This window comes from Bos indicus x Bos taurus, chromosome 1, assembly GCF_003369695.1.
Source record: "Bos indicus x Bos taurus breed Angus x Brahman F1 hybrid chromosome 1, Bos_hybrid_MaternalHap_v2.0, whole genome shotgun sequence".
Taxonomy (NCBI): domain Eukaryota; kingdom Metazoa; phylum Chordata; class Mammalia; order Artiodactyla; family Bovidae; genus Bos; species Bos indicus x Bos taurus.
The window spans coordinates 129,926,567-129,944,124 of record NC_040076.1 but is presented as its reverse complement, the minus strand read 5'-3'; the positions used below and the strand labels follow the sequence as shown (position 1 = coordinate 129,944,124).

General features: G+C 42.1%; 1 protein-coding gene across 7 annotated transcripts in view; it reads right to left on the bottom strand.

Annotated features, from left to right (window-relative positions):
• The window catches only part of CEP70 (centrosomal protein 70), an 86,431-nt gene extending 81,482 nt beyond the window's left edge, over positions 1–4,949 (bottom strand). For 2 of the 7 annotated variants that reach the window (XM_027545029.1, XM_027545038.1), the window contains exons 1-2: positions 4,848–4,948; positions 2,843–2,945 (exon numbers count right to left, since the gene is read on the bottom strand). Coding sequence is in view for 1 of the 7 variants with exons in the window: in XM_027545016.1 (XP_027400817.1) it covers positions 897–954 (58 nt within the window). In the remaining 6 variants the exon portion in view is untranslated. Of the gene's footprint in view, positions 1–896; positions 960–2,842; positions 2,946–4,847 lie in introns of those variants that run through there. The other 5 variants (XM_027545016.1, XM_027545047.1, XM_027545021.1 and 2 more) reach the window with 5 other exon arrangements.
• Positions 4,950–17,558: the final 12,609 nt, after the last annotated feature.

Here is a 17,558-nt window from a genome sequence, read left to right as displayed (position 1 = left end):
AAGAAAATATAAAAAAGGCTATAAACACATGAAAATATTTCAACATTACCCATTAGGGAAATGCAAATCAAAATTACAATGAAATACCACCTCATACCCATTGCTGCTGCTGCTGCTGCTGCAAAGTCGCTTCAGTCGTGTCCGACTCTGTGCGACCCCATAGACGGCAGCCCACCAGGCTCCCCCGTCCCTGGGATTCTCCAGGCAAGAACACTGGAGTGGGTTGCCATTTCCTTCTCCAATGCATGAAAGTGAAAAGTGAAAGTGAAAGTGAAGTCGCTCAGTCATGCCCAATCCTCAGCAGCCCCATGGACTGCAGCCTTCCAGGCTCCTCTGTCCATGGGATTTTCCAGGTAAGAGTACTGGAGTAGGGTGCCGTTGCCTTCTCTGTCATACCCATTAGGATAGCTAAAAGAAACAGAAATAACAGATACTGGTGAGGATATAGAGAAACTGAAACCCTTGTGCACTGTCAGGAATATAAAATGGTACAGCTGCTATGAAAAATAGCATGGTGGTTCTTCAAAAAATTAAATGTAGAAATGCCATTAGGATTCAGCAATTTGACAAAAGAACTGAAAGCAGGATCTTAAAAAGATACTTGAACATCTATGTTCACAGCAGCATTACTCACAAAATATACCTAAAAGATGGAAGCAACCCAAGTTCCATCAACAGATGAATAGATAAGTAAAATATGCTATAAACCATACAGTGGAATATTATTCAGCCTTAAGTAGTAGTGTAGTGTTAGCAGCTCAGTGGTGTTCAACTCTTTGTGACCCCATGGACTGTAGCCCGCCAGGCTCCTCTGTCCATGGAATTCTCCACACAAGAATACTGGAGTAAGTAGCTATTTCCTTCTCCAGGGTGTCTTCCTGACCCAGGGATCAAACCTGGGTCTCCTGCATTGCATGTGGATTCTTTACCATCTGAGTCATGAGGAAAGCCCATTCAGCCTGAAACAGGAAGGAAATGTTTACCTAAGTTACAACATGGATGAACCTTAAATATATTAGCTAGTCACAAACAAATGCTGTATGATTCCACTTATATAGAAAGTAGAATGGTGACTGCCAGGGGAATGGTTGAGTTATTTAATGGGTATAGAATTTCAGTTTTACAAATGAAGAGTTCTGTGTGTGTTTACAGAGACAGAGCTAGGATAGTTATATCTACCTGTCTACAGAAAAGCCTAAAACCATGATTGACTCAGGATCCCTAGAATACAGATTATGATCCTTTTGAAAAAAAAGTTTCTTGAAAAAATTATTTCATATTTGGGACAGAATTCATTCAAGATATCAGACAACAAGGAAGTTATTAAAGATAAGTAGTGCTGGACTTCCCTGATGGTCCAGTGGTTAAGACTGTTTCCAATGCTGGGGGCACAGGTTCAATCCCTGGTCAGGAAATAGCCAAAGAAAAAAAAAAAAGACTAGTAGGGTCATAGCAAAAGGATAGGCTTGAGTAGGCTCCTCCCACTCAAAGATGACAGCACATTAGCTTTGATAATTAAAATAACTGCAATGAACTGAAACCCATAAAATGTTTAAAATTTATGACTTCATATTGATATTAGGTTTTTAAAAATAATTTCAGAAGATAAGGAACCAATTCATTTTCTCAAAAATTGGTAAATAAATGGAACAAATTGTTCATGCTGCCTTTCCTAAAGAGATTTTACTGCTACATATTCAACTGAGGGGCTAATATTCTAACTAACAAGTAAAAGAAATGATAAAATTAGAATATCACTATTTTGCAGCCTTCAATGAACAGATACAGGCATCAAGTATCAACAGGTGCTGGAAACACAAAGAGAAACGAGACATTCTGCACCTCCTATGATCCTGCCAAACACCACCTAGAGAATTACCAAAGGAATTGAATCTGAGTCTGATTCAGTCTTTGATCCAGCTACAAATGTGTAGGAATTACCCAGGGCAGAAGAACATAATCAACTGTACATGAGTATGCAAATTGCAAAATCCAGACTGTAGGATATATAGGTCAAATGAGACAAGTTCTTCAGATAAGTTATAAGGAAAAGAAAGGAACAGGGGGAAAACCTACAGATTAAGAGATTTTTTTTTTTTAATATAATGAGCAAGAGGTACACCTTAATACTGAAGAATACAGATTTAGGAAAAAACTTTTTTTTTTAACACAAAGAGGAAATTACTGTAAAAGTCAGAAGAATGCTACTAATGGCAGTACAGAAGTAGCTGTAATTGGGATAGACCAGTCTTAGCATGGCTAGCATGGTTCTCTACCCTGGCCTAGGAGGTATCATCACTTAATTTGTTAAGGTATACATTCAGTGTGTGTGTTCATTTCTGTTTGATTTCATAATAAAAGTTCACTATTTAATTAAAAAAAAAAACTTTATTAAATAACAATAAAACCAAAAGTAAAGGAAATACTAACCAAAAGAAGGCTGGTATAGCCAGAATAGCAGGGTTTTAAATCATGGCTTCTGCCAGGCAACCAAGAAACCACTAATCTCTGTGCCTCAATTTCCTTATCATAAAATGAGGATAATAAAAGTACTTAGCTCATAGGTTCTTGGGAAGATTAGGAAAGTTAAAATACAAAGGACTAATTGAACAGTGCCTGGCACACAGCAGGATAGAGGTGGTGATGAGAATTGGTGACCAGCTGTGTTATCTTAAATAGTTACTTAGCCTCTCTGGGCTTCCGTTTCCTTTATGGAGCTTCAAATACCTGATAGGATTATGAGGAGGTCAAAAGGAAACATATGTACAGTTTTCCATAATTAGTAGATCCTTTCCATGGTCTCTCAATTCCCAGAGAGAGTTATCTATCACATCAGACATACCTCAGTCATACCACGTTCCTCTTGTACTTTTCACCTTGTCATTCACGATGATCTCAATGAAATGATCACTCAGTGAGTCTCATGTCTGAAACTGGATCTTCATCTACGTTTCAAAAAAAATAAGAGATCCAAATCTTAAAATGTTCATCTCCTGGTAAGAAAGGTCTTGTGTTATTCCCAGAGCAGGCATCTATGGTACTGGTGGTAACCACTAAACAGAAGCTGGAATCAATGAATTAACTGCTACTGGACATAGATGGTCACCACCAGGTGCCTTCACTAGGGTCTTCTTTCCACTTATCCTTCCTCTCCCAGCTGTGCTAAAACATTTAGCTGGGTGTCCAACTCTATCACTGTCTAGCATCAATTCTGATTCTGGCTTCAAAGGCAGAATAATTCTTATTGTCAGGAGTACTCTCAGACAAAAACCACTGAATACAAAAAGCAAAGGCAGGGAGAACTATCACAATTTCACCTGTGACCAAGCCCTCCTTTTCAGGGGCCCATGCTGTGCAATTAATGTGCCAATGGTTTGCAGCAGTCTTCTCCCCACTACAAACTGTAACAAGACACAGGTCTGGAACTTTGCATCAGAAAAGTTCCCCAGAACTTGGGAAACCAATGCTTCCCCAAAGCCAAATAAGCTGCAGCTTGCTTTAATCAGTGTCATATCACACCTAAAGTAAGACTATAAGAATAGCAGTTGCAGGGTAGGAGTTCATTTATACACGGCTGGAAAGACACATACAGATAAGCAAAATAAAGTTCTATCTCCTCGCACTGTCCAGGTCCACCAAAATTCCTTTGGTAACTCGCCCTTTATAAGTCTGTGACCCCTATAACATGCACCATACATTAAAATGTATTTATTTTTCACTACTTTCGGGGGGAAAACTGGAAATAAAGCATAGGCAGTAGCTGTTCTTTCTCAAGTCAAGTCACATCAAAATCTGTAATTAGCTTTCTCAAAAGTACATATTTCACTTTACTGCAATAAATGGAACATGAAATGCTTTCAAAGTCTCTATTTAACGTTCCTAAGAAGAACTGAATTTACCGCAAATAAGTAAACGAAATTAGGGCTGGATCTCCTCTAGACCAAATCATTCTGCCCCAGGAGAAGTTACATAAAGGGTCAGAACACTCCTCCAAGCAGAAGCTGCGGCATTCCCTTGTCAGCCACCTCCTCCCCAAGGTGGGGTGGGCAAGGCTCAAGTCTGTTTGGCAAGACCGAAAGTAAAAAACAAAACAAAAACCTCATACAGAAGATTGAAACCAACATGGATAATGCGTGCACAGTGTGTAACCTTATGTTTGCAAAATAAAGCGGCACAAAAACACTTCTGTTTGGCCTGCGTGTTACAAGTCTCTTAGCCTTTAGTTATTTCCAACTCATTGATCTTAATAAAAATCAAATTAGACTCTGCATAAAGAGCCCCGCACTCTGAAATGGGCCTAATAAAACGGAGAAAGAGATAATCATCTACCTACACCTTCATCTATCCCCCACCTTCTATTCCTAGCCTTCACTAGCCCAGCGACCTCCTCAGACACCTTGACACTGAAAGGAGGAGCGGGTCGGTCCTGGTGGACTCATGGGGATGGAGTAACTACCTACTTATCCAGAATCCAGGGCGCGCCGAAAATCACTCCAAGCTTCACACTCATTGCCTCATTTAACCTTCTCAATCACCATGTAAGGCAAGAATTATCAGCTGTGTTCCACAAATAAAGAAACTGAGGCGCTGAGTTTTTACAAACGGAATCAGAGACCACAAAGGGCGAAGCCAGACTCGAACCAGGTTTATCAGGCTACCCTCCTCCCCTCGGCCTTTATCCTGGGACTGTTAATTGGAGCCAACCAGTTCCGAGGCGGCTCGTCTGACCACTCTCAGGGCGCAGGTGAGGTCAGTTCCCGGGGTTCCTCAGGTAGGGGCTCCTCAGGCGGGGGCTCCTCAGGCGGGGGCTCCAGCCGACCCCTCCCTAAACCTAGAACGCCGCTCACCTTCCTCAGCCGCCGCCTACCTCCCGCAGCGCGCTCAACCCGGCCAGCTCAGCCGCCTCCGGCCCCGCCTCTGAGACCGTTACCCCACCGTGGGAGGTCGGCCAATCGAGCAGGAGCTCATCGAGGAATCCGCCTCTGCACCGGCCGAAACACCGCAGCGATTTGCTCTGACCGCCCGGGGAGGCTGGTCCTGCCTCGCGCCCTCTGGTTGGCTCCGCGACTGGGGGCGGGGCTCACTTTTAGTGTAGACTGCAGGGGGCGGGGCGGGGAAAGGGCTCTGCGCCTGCGCACTTCCATCTCTCTCACTCCCTGGATCCTGGCTGAGCGCTGCAGAGCCTGGCACTTGGAGGATGCACATAAATGTGTTGATGACATTTTATCCTTCCGCTAAACATTTTCCAAATCTCGACGAAGTATCAAGCCAGACATCGAGCTCCCGAAATGCAAAAGTGGCTGACTGGAGATGTTCAAAGTGTAGTTAGGAGATAGGTATACACCCTGCACTTAACGCTGCAGTACGGTGGGCTTGATTAGAGAAAGGTGTGCAGGGCACAGACGGGAAAGAAAGGGAGGGTTACCTGGGTCGCTGAACTCTTCCTCCTCCAGTAGATCTCAACCCTGGCTGCCCACTAGAATCCCCTGGAGAAATTTGAAACGGGTACTCAGACCTCTGGCGAAATACATCAGAATCAGACCCATGGGTCAATAGTTTGCTAAAGCTCCCCCAGGTGATTCCAGTGTGCAGCCAAGCCAAGGTAGGGAACTATCACTACAAACCTAGAGAGATGCATAAGAAGAATGGTGAGTTCCCCAACAAAACAGATAGGAAAGACATTGAAACCACAGAAATGTGTTCAAGGGCAGAGGAGGGTGGGGTGGGAGGGGCTGGTCAAAGGTTCTTTACCTCTTAGTGCAGAAAGAAGTCAGCCAGAGGCAAAGTGACAGACAAGAACTGATTTATTACAAGCAAGATGGGCAAGGGAGTGCTACTCAGAGAGCTTAACAGGGCTACAGTTTTATAATCAAAGGAAAAGTGGGGAGGGGGAGAATGTCACCTTTTCCCTCATTCTTGAGTAGACATCAGGCTTCCATCATCAGTTCCTCCTCCACATCAGGCTGGGAGTTATTTTGACCCTGCATGGTCGAACTGGGACTGTCATGGCTCAAAGGAAATGAGAAAAAAAGCAGTAATATATTCTAAAATATGGTAAATCATCTCAGCTTTCAATATAATGCCATCTTTCATTTATAGTTTTGTTTTTAGTGTGTGCAGAGGAGTGTGTCCTAGTAATTGTTAATTTACTGACCTCACTGGGCAGGATGCATGTCTCATGCCACCATCATTTTATTGTTTTGGGACATGTCTCATGCTTCTGTTACCTGGCTTTGTTGCTAAACAAGCCTGCTTTCTTGGGTGGTCATTGACTTACAGGAGTCTCCCATACTTTACCTTCAATCCCCTAGTGGGATTAACTATTTAATCACATACTTTGGCCCTTTACTCTGTTCCTGTGGATATTTAGGGAAAACTTCACGTGCAAATTAAGCTAATAATGCCAACAAAACATATTATTATAATGCCTAGTTCACAAGTGCTCAGTAAAACTTTTTTTTTTCTGTAGTTAAATCTGGGCTCCTTTGGTACAGCTCATATCCACTCCCTAAAAATCTAACTTCCAAAGCATTGGCCAATATAATAGGCTTCCTGAGGAAGCTGAGGAGTGTGTTGTGTCATTGGAGAGTCAGAGGAAGAAGGCCTTGGCAGATGCACTAAGGAGCTGGGACTTTGTCCTGGAGGTGATGGGGAACCATAGATGAATTTTCAAAAGAAGTATAAAATGGAAAGGCTTTTGTCTGTGGATTTTCAAGCCTAACTTTCTTGCATCCTGATATAAAGGTAAAAACTAAAACAAAAAAAAATCACTCTACAGGGTACAAATACTGCTTTTTCCATGAAAGGAAATTATATAAATCCTCTAATGATCACTTTAATAAATTCAGAATCTAAAAACTGGGCCCCTGTCCACCTTTTTCAAAAACTCATGACAGGTTAAGCGACCCAGAAATTCCCAAGGTAAAATCCAGCTGCCATACACCTGAAGGGGAGGTCTGGCAGCCATTGTCATTGCACCTTGTAGCCACACGATGTCACTGTTGACAACCTGTACCTTCCAATTGGTCAAAGGATGCAGGTCTGTAGCATAACAGGTCCCACAATGGCCAACAGGGATATCCCATGGAGGGTATCAGTCACCGTGTCTCTCACAAGGAGGTCTCAGGGTCACAGCTTTTAGGGTTCAACTTTCAGGTCCATATTCAGCCTCCTTCCAGGCAGCTGGGGCCACTGTGAGTTTGATTTCTATGTCTGTCTGCCCATGGAAACCTGTCCTCACCTCACCACTACCCCATGCCCATTCCCTACTTAGCTACTTACACTAGCAATGGTTGGCAGATTTTCATCTTCAACACTTGGAACACAAAGAATCTCACTTCTTGACTTTTCCAGGGTAATATGGGAACTTACCCACTTTTCTGAGTGTCACTGCTTAATTATAGGTAGGAGGCCAAATATCATTGGTCAATTAGGATTATTTGAGCTATAAATAGAACACTGAATGAAAATGTCTTCTTAAGCAATAAGAAAATTGTTATCTCATATAACGGTCATCCAGAGGCAACACAGACTTTGGACTAGGTTGATTCAGTGGTTCAACAAGCTATCAAGGACAAGTTATTGGAAAGTAAAGGCTATCAAGTTTATCAAAGTATCTAGGAAGAGTTTTCCCTGTGTTCTGCTGTAAACATAGTAAGTTTCAAATTCAAATGAAAGCGCTGGTCCAGATGTCTACCAGGAGCAATCAGGACCACATGCTTCCTTTTCCATCTGAAATCTTTACTTCTGATTTTTTGAGCCAATTAGGTCACTTAGGCACACACTCTGCCTCCAATCAGTAACTGCCTGGCAAATGTACAGATGATTTAAGCCTGAGTTCCAGCAGGGAGAAGGAGTTAGCGTAATTGGAATTAGCAGTGGGATGGATGCTCCTTGAGTCACATGGGTTGTAAGGTGGAAGCATGGCTATTTGGGTAAAACTGGAGTCCTATAAAGATTGAGAGGAAAATGGACACTAGATGCAGGATCACCAGTATCCTTCACAATTTGCAAAGCACAAAAAGACTGATTATTTTCTAATTACTAACAATACAACCTCTCTCTATTCGCCCCTGGATTTTGTATGTAGCAAATAGAGGGAAGGAAGCTCTATAACATGTGCTCCAAAGGAATTCCTTCTTATGAGCCCGAAGGCCTTTCTAGCTCTTCTGTTTGCTAGCAAAGGAAGGACTCTGCACACAAGTTCAGTCTTTAGCTCAGTGTCCTGCTGTGCTGGTCTCAAGAGTCTTCTATGGGCCTCATCTACCCACCAGGATTCAAATAGCTCAAACACTCATTTAACATTTGTTCATTTACAGAAACTTATTATGCAACTGTTATGTATCCCAGATTCAACTTGATGCTGTTATGTATACGGTGGCGAGTAAACCAGGTGCAGTTCCTTCCCACGTGGAGCTTACAGTATAGTTGAGAAGAGAAATATGGAACAAATACAAATAATCATGCTATTATAATACGTGCTATGCAGGAAGAGAATAGGGTTATGTGCAGGAGACCTCTCTGAAGAAGTGACATTTAAGCTGAGATCCAAAGCCTGTCTTCATTTCATCTTACCGCTTTCCTCTGTGCTTTGACTTCCCTGTAGAATTTACAGCCTATGTTAGCAATTATATCTATTTTCTAAACTTCTAAACTGACTCTCAAATTCTCTCCTGGGTATAGAACTATCAGGTGGCTCCCCGCAACAAGGAGTATACCACATATGAGTGGCATTTAGTGATGAGTTGAAGATTCTTTGACTTACAAGTCTTTCACACTTAGAATCCTTTATTACACTAATACATTTGGTCTGCACTTCCCCATGAGAATTTGAACACCTGGAGACATGGATCATACCTTACTAAACTTTTTCCAGAACCTAGCTTAGTCCCTGGAACATAGTAGGTGCTCAATACAGTGCTGAATTATCTTGTTAAATTTGAGTCAGATTTATTCAGCAGCATTCTCTTTCAGTAGCCATTTTCCAGTATGAAAAACAATTAGCAAACAGCTCAGGCAAATATATTAATAACAAATGTTCAAGAATCCATAGAGAGCAACAATAGTTGCATGAATTGAGCCCTTAAAATGTTTCAGGCTCTGGGCTAAGCATACTCATTTTTCAACCTGTTGACTCTTCACAACTTTAATGTAAGTACTGTTATTATGTTTACAAATGACCAAATTCAAAAGTAGAAGTTTAGGAAAATGACTTGCTAAAGTCACACTGCTATGTTATAGTATATGGCAGATCCAGGATCTGAAACCAGCATTCAGGCTCCATTAACCACTTCATTAACCAGTTGACTATATCACTTCTCACAACGGGCATCTACTCTACCATGAGATTGGTGTATGTGCTTATTCCAATTTGCAATTATTTCATCTGTCTGTTTATTAGTTACCTATTGATGCATAACAAATTACCCCTATTCATAGCAGCTTAAAACAAACATTTATCTCAAAGTTTCTGTGGGTCAGGAATAAAGGAATAGCTTAACTGGAAGGTCTAGACAGAGTCTTTGATGAGATGAAGGTGCAGTCAACACATTGGCCAGGAATAGTCATCTCAAGGTTCAAGTGGACTAAAGGATCCTTTTCCGAACTCACTTGTGTGGTTGTCGGCTGGCCTCAGTTTGATAATTGTTAAGTGGGCCTCTCCACAGGCTGCCTGAGTGTCCATGTATATGACGGCTTCCCACAGAGGAAGTGATGAAGAGAATGAGTGAGCACCTAAGACAGAAGTTGATGTCTTTTTCATAACCTGATCTTGGATGTGCCATAGTGTCACTACTGCTGTATGCTGATGATTGCACAAACCAAACTTGCTGAAACGAGGGTGAGCACGATACAAGGATGTGAACATTAAGGAGTAAGGGTCTTTGGGAGACATCTTGGAGGAAATCCCTCAGTCCGTTTGCTCATTTTTGCAACTGCCTTCTCCTCTAGAACATAAACTTCATGAGTGAGGAAAAGCCATCAGTGCTTCTCATTGCTATAGCCCCTCAGATGGTGACCTGCCATATAACAGACTGTCAATAAATACTGAATAAATGTAATGATGATGGTGACATTGTTATCAAATTAAGTTGTATGGACCGTACTCAGCCCTAGCCTGGCCTGCGCTCTCTGCCTTGCCAGAGAGGGTTCTTTTTCCCTTTGAGTCTGAATGAATAAGAAAACCAAAGCTGAGATGGACATAGCACAAGCTTTATTCAGTGGCCAAAGAATAGAGAAGTGGGAACTAAGTTCACAGGTGAACTTCTTGCCTACCTGGTAAGAGAGATTTAATTTTAAAGAATAAAGACAAAGGGAGGAGGGGTGAGGCTACTGATGGGGAGGCCCGTGCACTAGTCTACCAGGGAAGGGGCAGGGCTTTTTCCAAGGGAGTGGGGTGCCACTCCGTTTTTATCGTTTTAGGTCCTTACTGTCTGGTCATGGCAGCTGATAGGTGTATCATTTAATATGCTAACTACATGTGGTTAAATCAAAGTATAATGAGACTCAGGGTCTGTTGTAGGTCAGATTCATCACCATCTTGGTCCCAGCTGGTTCCATCTGGCTTTAAGATTTTTTTTTTAATGTGTACCATTTTTAAAACCTTTATTGAATTTGTTACAATACTGCTTGTTTTATGCTTTGGTTTTTTGGTCACAAGGCATGTGGGATCTTCGGTCCACAGCCAGGGATTGAACTGGTTCCCCCTGCATTGCAAGCAAAGGTTTAATCACTGGACACCAAGGAAGTCCCTATCTAATTTTTTCGTTTATAGATTCCTTTCTTATCTCTGAACATTTTAACTTGAAGATTTAGGTTAACTCCTGCTAAAGGCAAGGGATGGAGGGTTGAACAAAGACCTAGAGCAGCTCTGGCAACAATGTGAATGCCAAAGTATGAGCTTCCTATAATCCCGTCTTACTCTCACACAAATTCCCAGTTGGCACTTATAGTACCATGTACATAATTTTTAAAAGCAGAACTATATCATGGCCAAGAGTATTTATGCATGTATACTTTGTATTATATACACTGTGGACAGTGACTGAAATCACGAGATTAAAAGATGCTTGCTCCTTGGAAGGCAAGCTATGCCAAGCCCAGACTGTGTATTAAAAAGCAAAGACATCACTTTGCCGACAAACGTCCCTATAGTCACAGCTATGGTTTTTCCAGTAATCATGTACAATGTGAGAGTTGGGCCATAAAGAAGGCTGAGTGCCGAAGAATTGATGCTTTTGAATTGTGGTGCTGGAGGAGACTCTTGAGAGTTCTTTGGACTGCAAGGAGACCAAACCAATCAATCCTAAAGGAAATCAACACTGAATATTGATTGGAAGGTCTGATGCTGAAGCTTCAATATTTTGGTCACCTGATATGAAGAACCAATTTATTGGAAAAGACCCTGATGCTGGGAAAGACTGAAAGCAAAGGGAGAAGCGGGCAGGAGAGGATGAGATGGTTAGATAGCATCACTGTTTCAATGGACATGAATTTGACCAAACTCTGGGAGATAGTGGAGGACAGAGTGATAGAAATAAAATAGGACAGTTACACAGTTAGTTGTAGAAGTTCCAATAGGGGACTACAGATAGAGAAGGAAACCTAATAAACTTCGGGAGGCTACTGTAAGTTAATGATCACTCAAGAAAGCTACTGGAACACTGTTCAACAAAGCAGGCTTGTTCATTGTTGTTCAGTCACAAAGTTCTGTCTGACTCTTTGTCACCCCATGGACTGCAACAGGCAGTCCTTCCTGCTTCCCTGTCCTTCACTATCTCCATGAGTTTGCTCAAACTCATGCCCATTGAGTTGGTGATGACATCCAACCATCTCATCCTCTGTCATCCCCTTCTCTTGCCCTCAATTCTTCCTAATATCAGGGTCTTCTCCACTGAGTCAGCTCTTTGCATCAGACGGCCAAAATACTGGAGCTTCAGCTTTAGCAACAGTCCCTCCAATGAATATGCAGGATTGATTTCCTTTAAGATTAACTGGTTTCATCTCCTTGCAGTCTAAGGAACTCTCAAGAGTCTTCTCCAGCACCACAATTTGAAGCATCAATTCTTTGGTGCTCAGCCTTGTTTATGGTCCAAATCTCACATCCATCCATGACTACTGGAAAAGCCATACCTTTGACTATATGGACCTTTGTAAGCAAAGTGACGCCTCTGCTTTTTAATACACTGTTTAAGGTTTGTCATAGCTTTCCTTCCAAGGAGCAAGCGTCTTTTAATTTCATGGCTACAGTCACCTTCCGCAGTGATTTTGGAAAACGAGTAAATAAAATTGGCTATTGTTTTCACTTTCCCCCCATATATTTGCCATGAAGTGATTGGACTGGATGCCATGATCTTAGTTTTATGAATGTTGAGTTTCAAGGCAGCTTCTTCACTCTCCTCTTTCTCGCTTATCAAGAGGTTCTTTAGTTCCTCTTTGCTTTCTGCCATTAGAGTGCTATATCTGCATATCTGAGATGGTTGTTATTTCTCCTGGCAATCTTGATTCCAGCTTGTGATTCATCCAGCCCTGCATTTCACATGATGTATTCTGCATGTAAGTTAAATAATCAGGGTGACAATATACAGCCTTGAAGTACTCCTTTCCTGCTTTTGAACCAGTCCACTGTTCCATGTCCAGTTCTAACCATTGCTTCTTGACCTGCATACAGGTTTCTCAGGAGGCGGGTAAGGTGGTCTGCTATTCCCATTGCTTCTAAGAATTTTCCAGTTTGCTGTGATCCACACGGTCAAAGGTTTAGAGTAGTTAATGAAGCAGATATTTTTCTGAAATTCCCTTTCTTTTTCTATGATCCAATAGATGTTGGCAATTTGACTCACTTAAATATAAAACTACTTCAGTATTCTTGCCTTGAGAACTTCAAGAACAGTATGAAAAGGCAAAAAGATAGTACATTGAAAGATGAACTCCCCAGGTTGGTAGGTGCCCAATATGCTACTGGAGATAAGTGGAGAAATAACTCCAGAAAGAATGAAGAGACAGAGCCAAAGCAAAAACAACACCCAGTTGTGGATGTGACTGGTGATAGAAGCAAAGTCCAATGCTGTAGAGAGCAATATTGCATAGGAACCTGGACTGTCAGGTCCATGAATCAAGGCAAATAGGAACTGGTCAAACAAGAGATGGCAAGAATGAACACTGACATTTTAGGAATCAGCGAACTGAAATGGACTGGAATGGGTGAATTTAACTCAGATGACAGTTATATCTCCTACTGTGGGCAGGAATCTCTTAGAAGAAATGGAGTAGCCATCATGGTCAACAAAAGAGCCCATAAAGCAGTACTTGGAGGCAATCTCAAAAACAACAGAATGATCTCTGTTCATTTCCAAGGCAAACCATTTAACATCACAGTAATCCAAGTCTATGCCCTGACCAGTAATGCTGAAGAAGCTGAAGTTGAATGGTTCTATGAAGACCTACAAGACCTTCTAGAACTAACACACAAAAAAGATGTAATTTTCATTATAGGGGATTGGAATGGAAAAGTAGGAAGTCAAGAAACACCTGGAGTAACAGGCAAATTTGGCCTTGGAGTACAGAATGAAGCAGGGCAAAGGCTAACAGAGTTTTGCTTTATTGACTATGCCAAAGCCTTTGACTTTGTGGATCACAACAAACTGTGGAAAATTCTGAAAGAGATGGGAATACCAGACCACCTAACCTGCCTCTTGAGAAACCTGTATGCAGGTCAGGAAGCAAAAGTTAGAAATGGACATGGAACAACAGACTCATTCCAAATAGGAAAAGGAGTCCGTCAAGGTTGTATATTGTCACCCTGCTTGTTTAACTTATATGCAGAGTACATCATGAGAAACTGTGGACGGGATGAAGCACAAGCTGGAATCAAGATTGTCGAGAGAAATATCAATAGCCTCAGATATGCAGATGACACCACCCTTATGGCAGAAAATAAAGAAGAACTAAAGAACCTCATGATGAAAGTGAAAGACAAGAGTGAAAAAATTGGCTTAAAGCTCAACATTCAGAAAACAAAGATTATGGTATCTGGTCCCATCACTTCATGGCAAATAGATGTGAAAACAGTGACAGACTTTATTTTGGGGGGCTCCAAAATCAGTGCAGATGCTGACTGCAGCCATCAAATTAAAAGAGGCTTGCTCCTTGGAAGAAAAGTTATGACCAACCTAGACAGCATACTAAAGACCAGAGACATTACTTTGCCAACAAAGGTCCAGCTAGTCAAAGGTATGGTTTTTCCAGTAGTCATGTATGGATGTGAGAGTTTGACTATAAAGAAAGCTGAGTGCTGAAGAACTGATGCTTTTGAACAGTGGTGTTAGAGAAGATTCTTGAGAGTCCCTTGGAGGGCAAGGAGATCCAACAAGTCCATCCTAAAGGAAATCAGTCCTGAATATTCATTGGAAGGACTGATGCTGAAGCTGAAACTCCAAAACTTTGGCCACCTGATGAGAGGAAGTGACTCATTTGAAAAGACCCTGAGGTTAGGAAAGATCCAAGGCAGGAGGAGAAGGGGACGACAGAGGATGAGATGGTTGGATGGCATCAAAACTCAAAGGATATGAGTTTGAGTGAACTCTGGGAGTTAGCAATGGACAGGGAGGCCAGGTGTGCTGCAGTCCATGGGGTTGTAAAGATTCGGCATGACTGAGCCACTGAACTGAACTATAAAACCATAGGCCTCCCTGTCCATCACCAACTCCCAGAGTTCACTCAAACTCACGTCCATCAAGTCAGTGATGCCATCCAGCCATCTCATCCTCTGTCATCCCCTTCTCCTCTTGCCCCCAATCCCTCCCAGCATCAGAGTCTTTTCCAATGAGTCAACTCTTTGCATGAGGTGGCCAAAGTACTGGAGTTTCAGCTTTAGCATCATTTTTTCCAAAGAACACCCAGGACTTATCTCCTTCAGAATGGACTGGTTGGATCTCCTTGCAGTCCAAGGGACTCTCAAGAGTCTTCTCCAACATCACACTTCAAAAGCATCAATTCTTCAGTGCTCAGCTTTCTTCACAGTCCAACTCTCACATCCATACATGACTACTGGAAAAACCATAGCCTTGACTAGATGGACCTTTGTTGGCAAAGTAATGTCTCTGCTTTTGATTATGCTATCTAGGTTGGTCATAACTTTCCTTCCAAGGAGTAAGCGTCTTTTAATTTCATGGCTGCAATCACCATCTGCAGTGATTTGGGAGCCCCCCCAAAATAAAGTCTGACACTGTTTCCACTGTTTCCCCATCTATTTCCCATGAAATGATGGGACCAGATGCTATGATCTTCATTTTCTGAATGTTGAGCTTTAAGCCAACTTCTTCACTCTCCTCTTTTACTTTCTCAAGAGGCTTTTTAGTTCCTCTTCACTTTCTGCCATAAGGGTGGTGTCCTCTGCATATCTGAGGTTATTGATATTTCTCCCGGTAATCTTGATTCCAGCTTGTGCTTCTTCCAGCCCAGCAGAATGCAGATTTATGTCTTAACCAATTGAAACACAAGCCTTGGAATGCTCCTTAGACACATTAAAGGTGCCGTCCTTTGGTTCTTTGGTCTAAGTAAGGGTGAATCTACAAACCCCACTCTCCAGATGACTCAGACCAAAATCTATTTTCACCTAAAACTGTCACATGTTTCTGGTTTGAAGTTTATAAATTCATCTTGGTCTGATCCTTCTCCACTTTCCGTGTTTTGTGTCGGTGGAGCCAGAGGCTCTTTGTGCTGAAGGAGAGAGGCCCAAGCAGAGGCAGCCTGGCTGGAGCAGGAGACTGGTTACTGGACTGGTGCTGACACACAATCCGCTGAGTCCAGAATCCTGGGCTCTGGGCTCATTTGAACGTCTCTGTGCAGCTTCCATTCACACATAGCCGATAGTCATGCTGGACCAATACTGGAAGGGCACGTGGAAAGTTTTAAACCTGTAGGTTTAAAGTGATGTAACATTTCCCTTTAATTTTGATGTCCATTCTTGCTGTTTAAGAAGTAATTTCAGAAAATCCATCAATTCATTAACAATTCCCTTTTCCAAAGGAGGCCCAATGAAAACATGGACTATTGTGAATGAAAGCAGTTTTAGGTACTCTCTTAAATCAGTGATGTCTGTGGGTGGGCTGGTGAGAAGTAGTTTGAGGGGCTAGAGCAAGAAACATCCAGAAACAAGAAAACAATCTGAGAGTGGAAATAGAGTCAAAAGCAGGATCACCAGGCGAGTATGTTTCACACTCAGGTCAATACCTTTCACGGTGTTTTGTTCACACTTTCTTTTCATAACAGTCCTCTTTGATAACATGTGGCCATGCCTACCTCCAGTGTGCTGGGCCCAGGGAATAAGTAGGTAGAAAATACAGCCTAAACTGGTATGTTCCTTAACCCCAGATATCTTAGAAACTATACCCAAGAAGGAAACATCAGCACAGAATAAGCCAGTGGTGGAATCAGACTGCCTCACCTATTCAGGGGACAGACTTGAATGCACTTCATGAGTGGGCTGAACCCCTCTGCACTCTGGGGCCCTTAAGCTAGGGGCTCCCCAGACCCCCAAGACAGGATCTATATTCATGCACAATACTTTTCTAACAGTAGACTCTGATAATATGACCTTTTAAAATTTTACAGCCTGGCTTCATGTGCTGGTCCTGCAACTTCTGTAGGGCTTTGAATCTCTGTAAAATGGGAATAACTACTGGACCGTTGTGAGAACTACAGGCAATAATATACAAGGCACAAAGCAAGCATTCAATAAATTATACCTTATTCGTCTTGTAAAAGATATTCTGATTCCCAAAGTTTTACAAGAAAATATGATCCTTCATTAAACAATATTTTTGAGCTGCTGCCCAACCAGGGTTTCCTGGCCCTAACCCAACAATTCACAAGTGTTTCTCAGAAGATCTAAGGACAAGAAAAAGGAATTAGGGACACATCTTCATCTATTTCTGGAAATTTCCACTCTGGGGCCTTTTGCCTTCTCCCCTATCTCCCTGGTTCATTCTTTCAATCATCATTTATTGAAAAGTCTCTCTTCAAGACACCGGTGCAGAAGAAAATGCAAATATGAAAAGTCTTTGTCTCCAGGGAGCATTCAATACAGGGTAGCAAACAGGAAATCAGTGCTCTCTAAGCAGAATCCCTGTAACATAATTTCCCTAGGAATTCAGTCCATTACTTTGAAGACTAGTTAACCTAATCAATAGATTCTTCTTTATCATTTCTCAACTGCTATTCTCTCACATACTTGCTCAGCATCCTCACTACCAATCCCAGAGGTGAAACAATCCTTCTTTACATTAACACCAAGCTCAGGGAAGGAACTATACACTGGGACCTGCATGTCCCTTTGCCCTCAAATCTTCAGAGCCCCCAGAGAACCCTTTCACATGTTTGTTTTGCTGCTGAACGCATTTTCCACAGGGACCACTCACTGCTCTTTTCAGATGGTCCACTCAACCATCCCCTCCTCTGCAGTTATTGCTGTCTCTTCTTAACGAAAATCAAGGCCACCTGAAACATTACTCAGGTCTACTCTTCATTCATTCAACAACATTTATCAGAGCACAGTAGGAGCC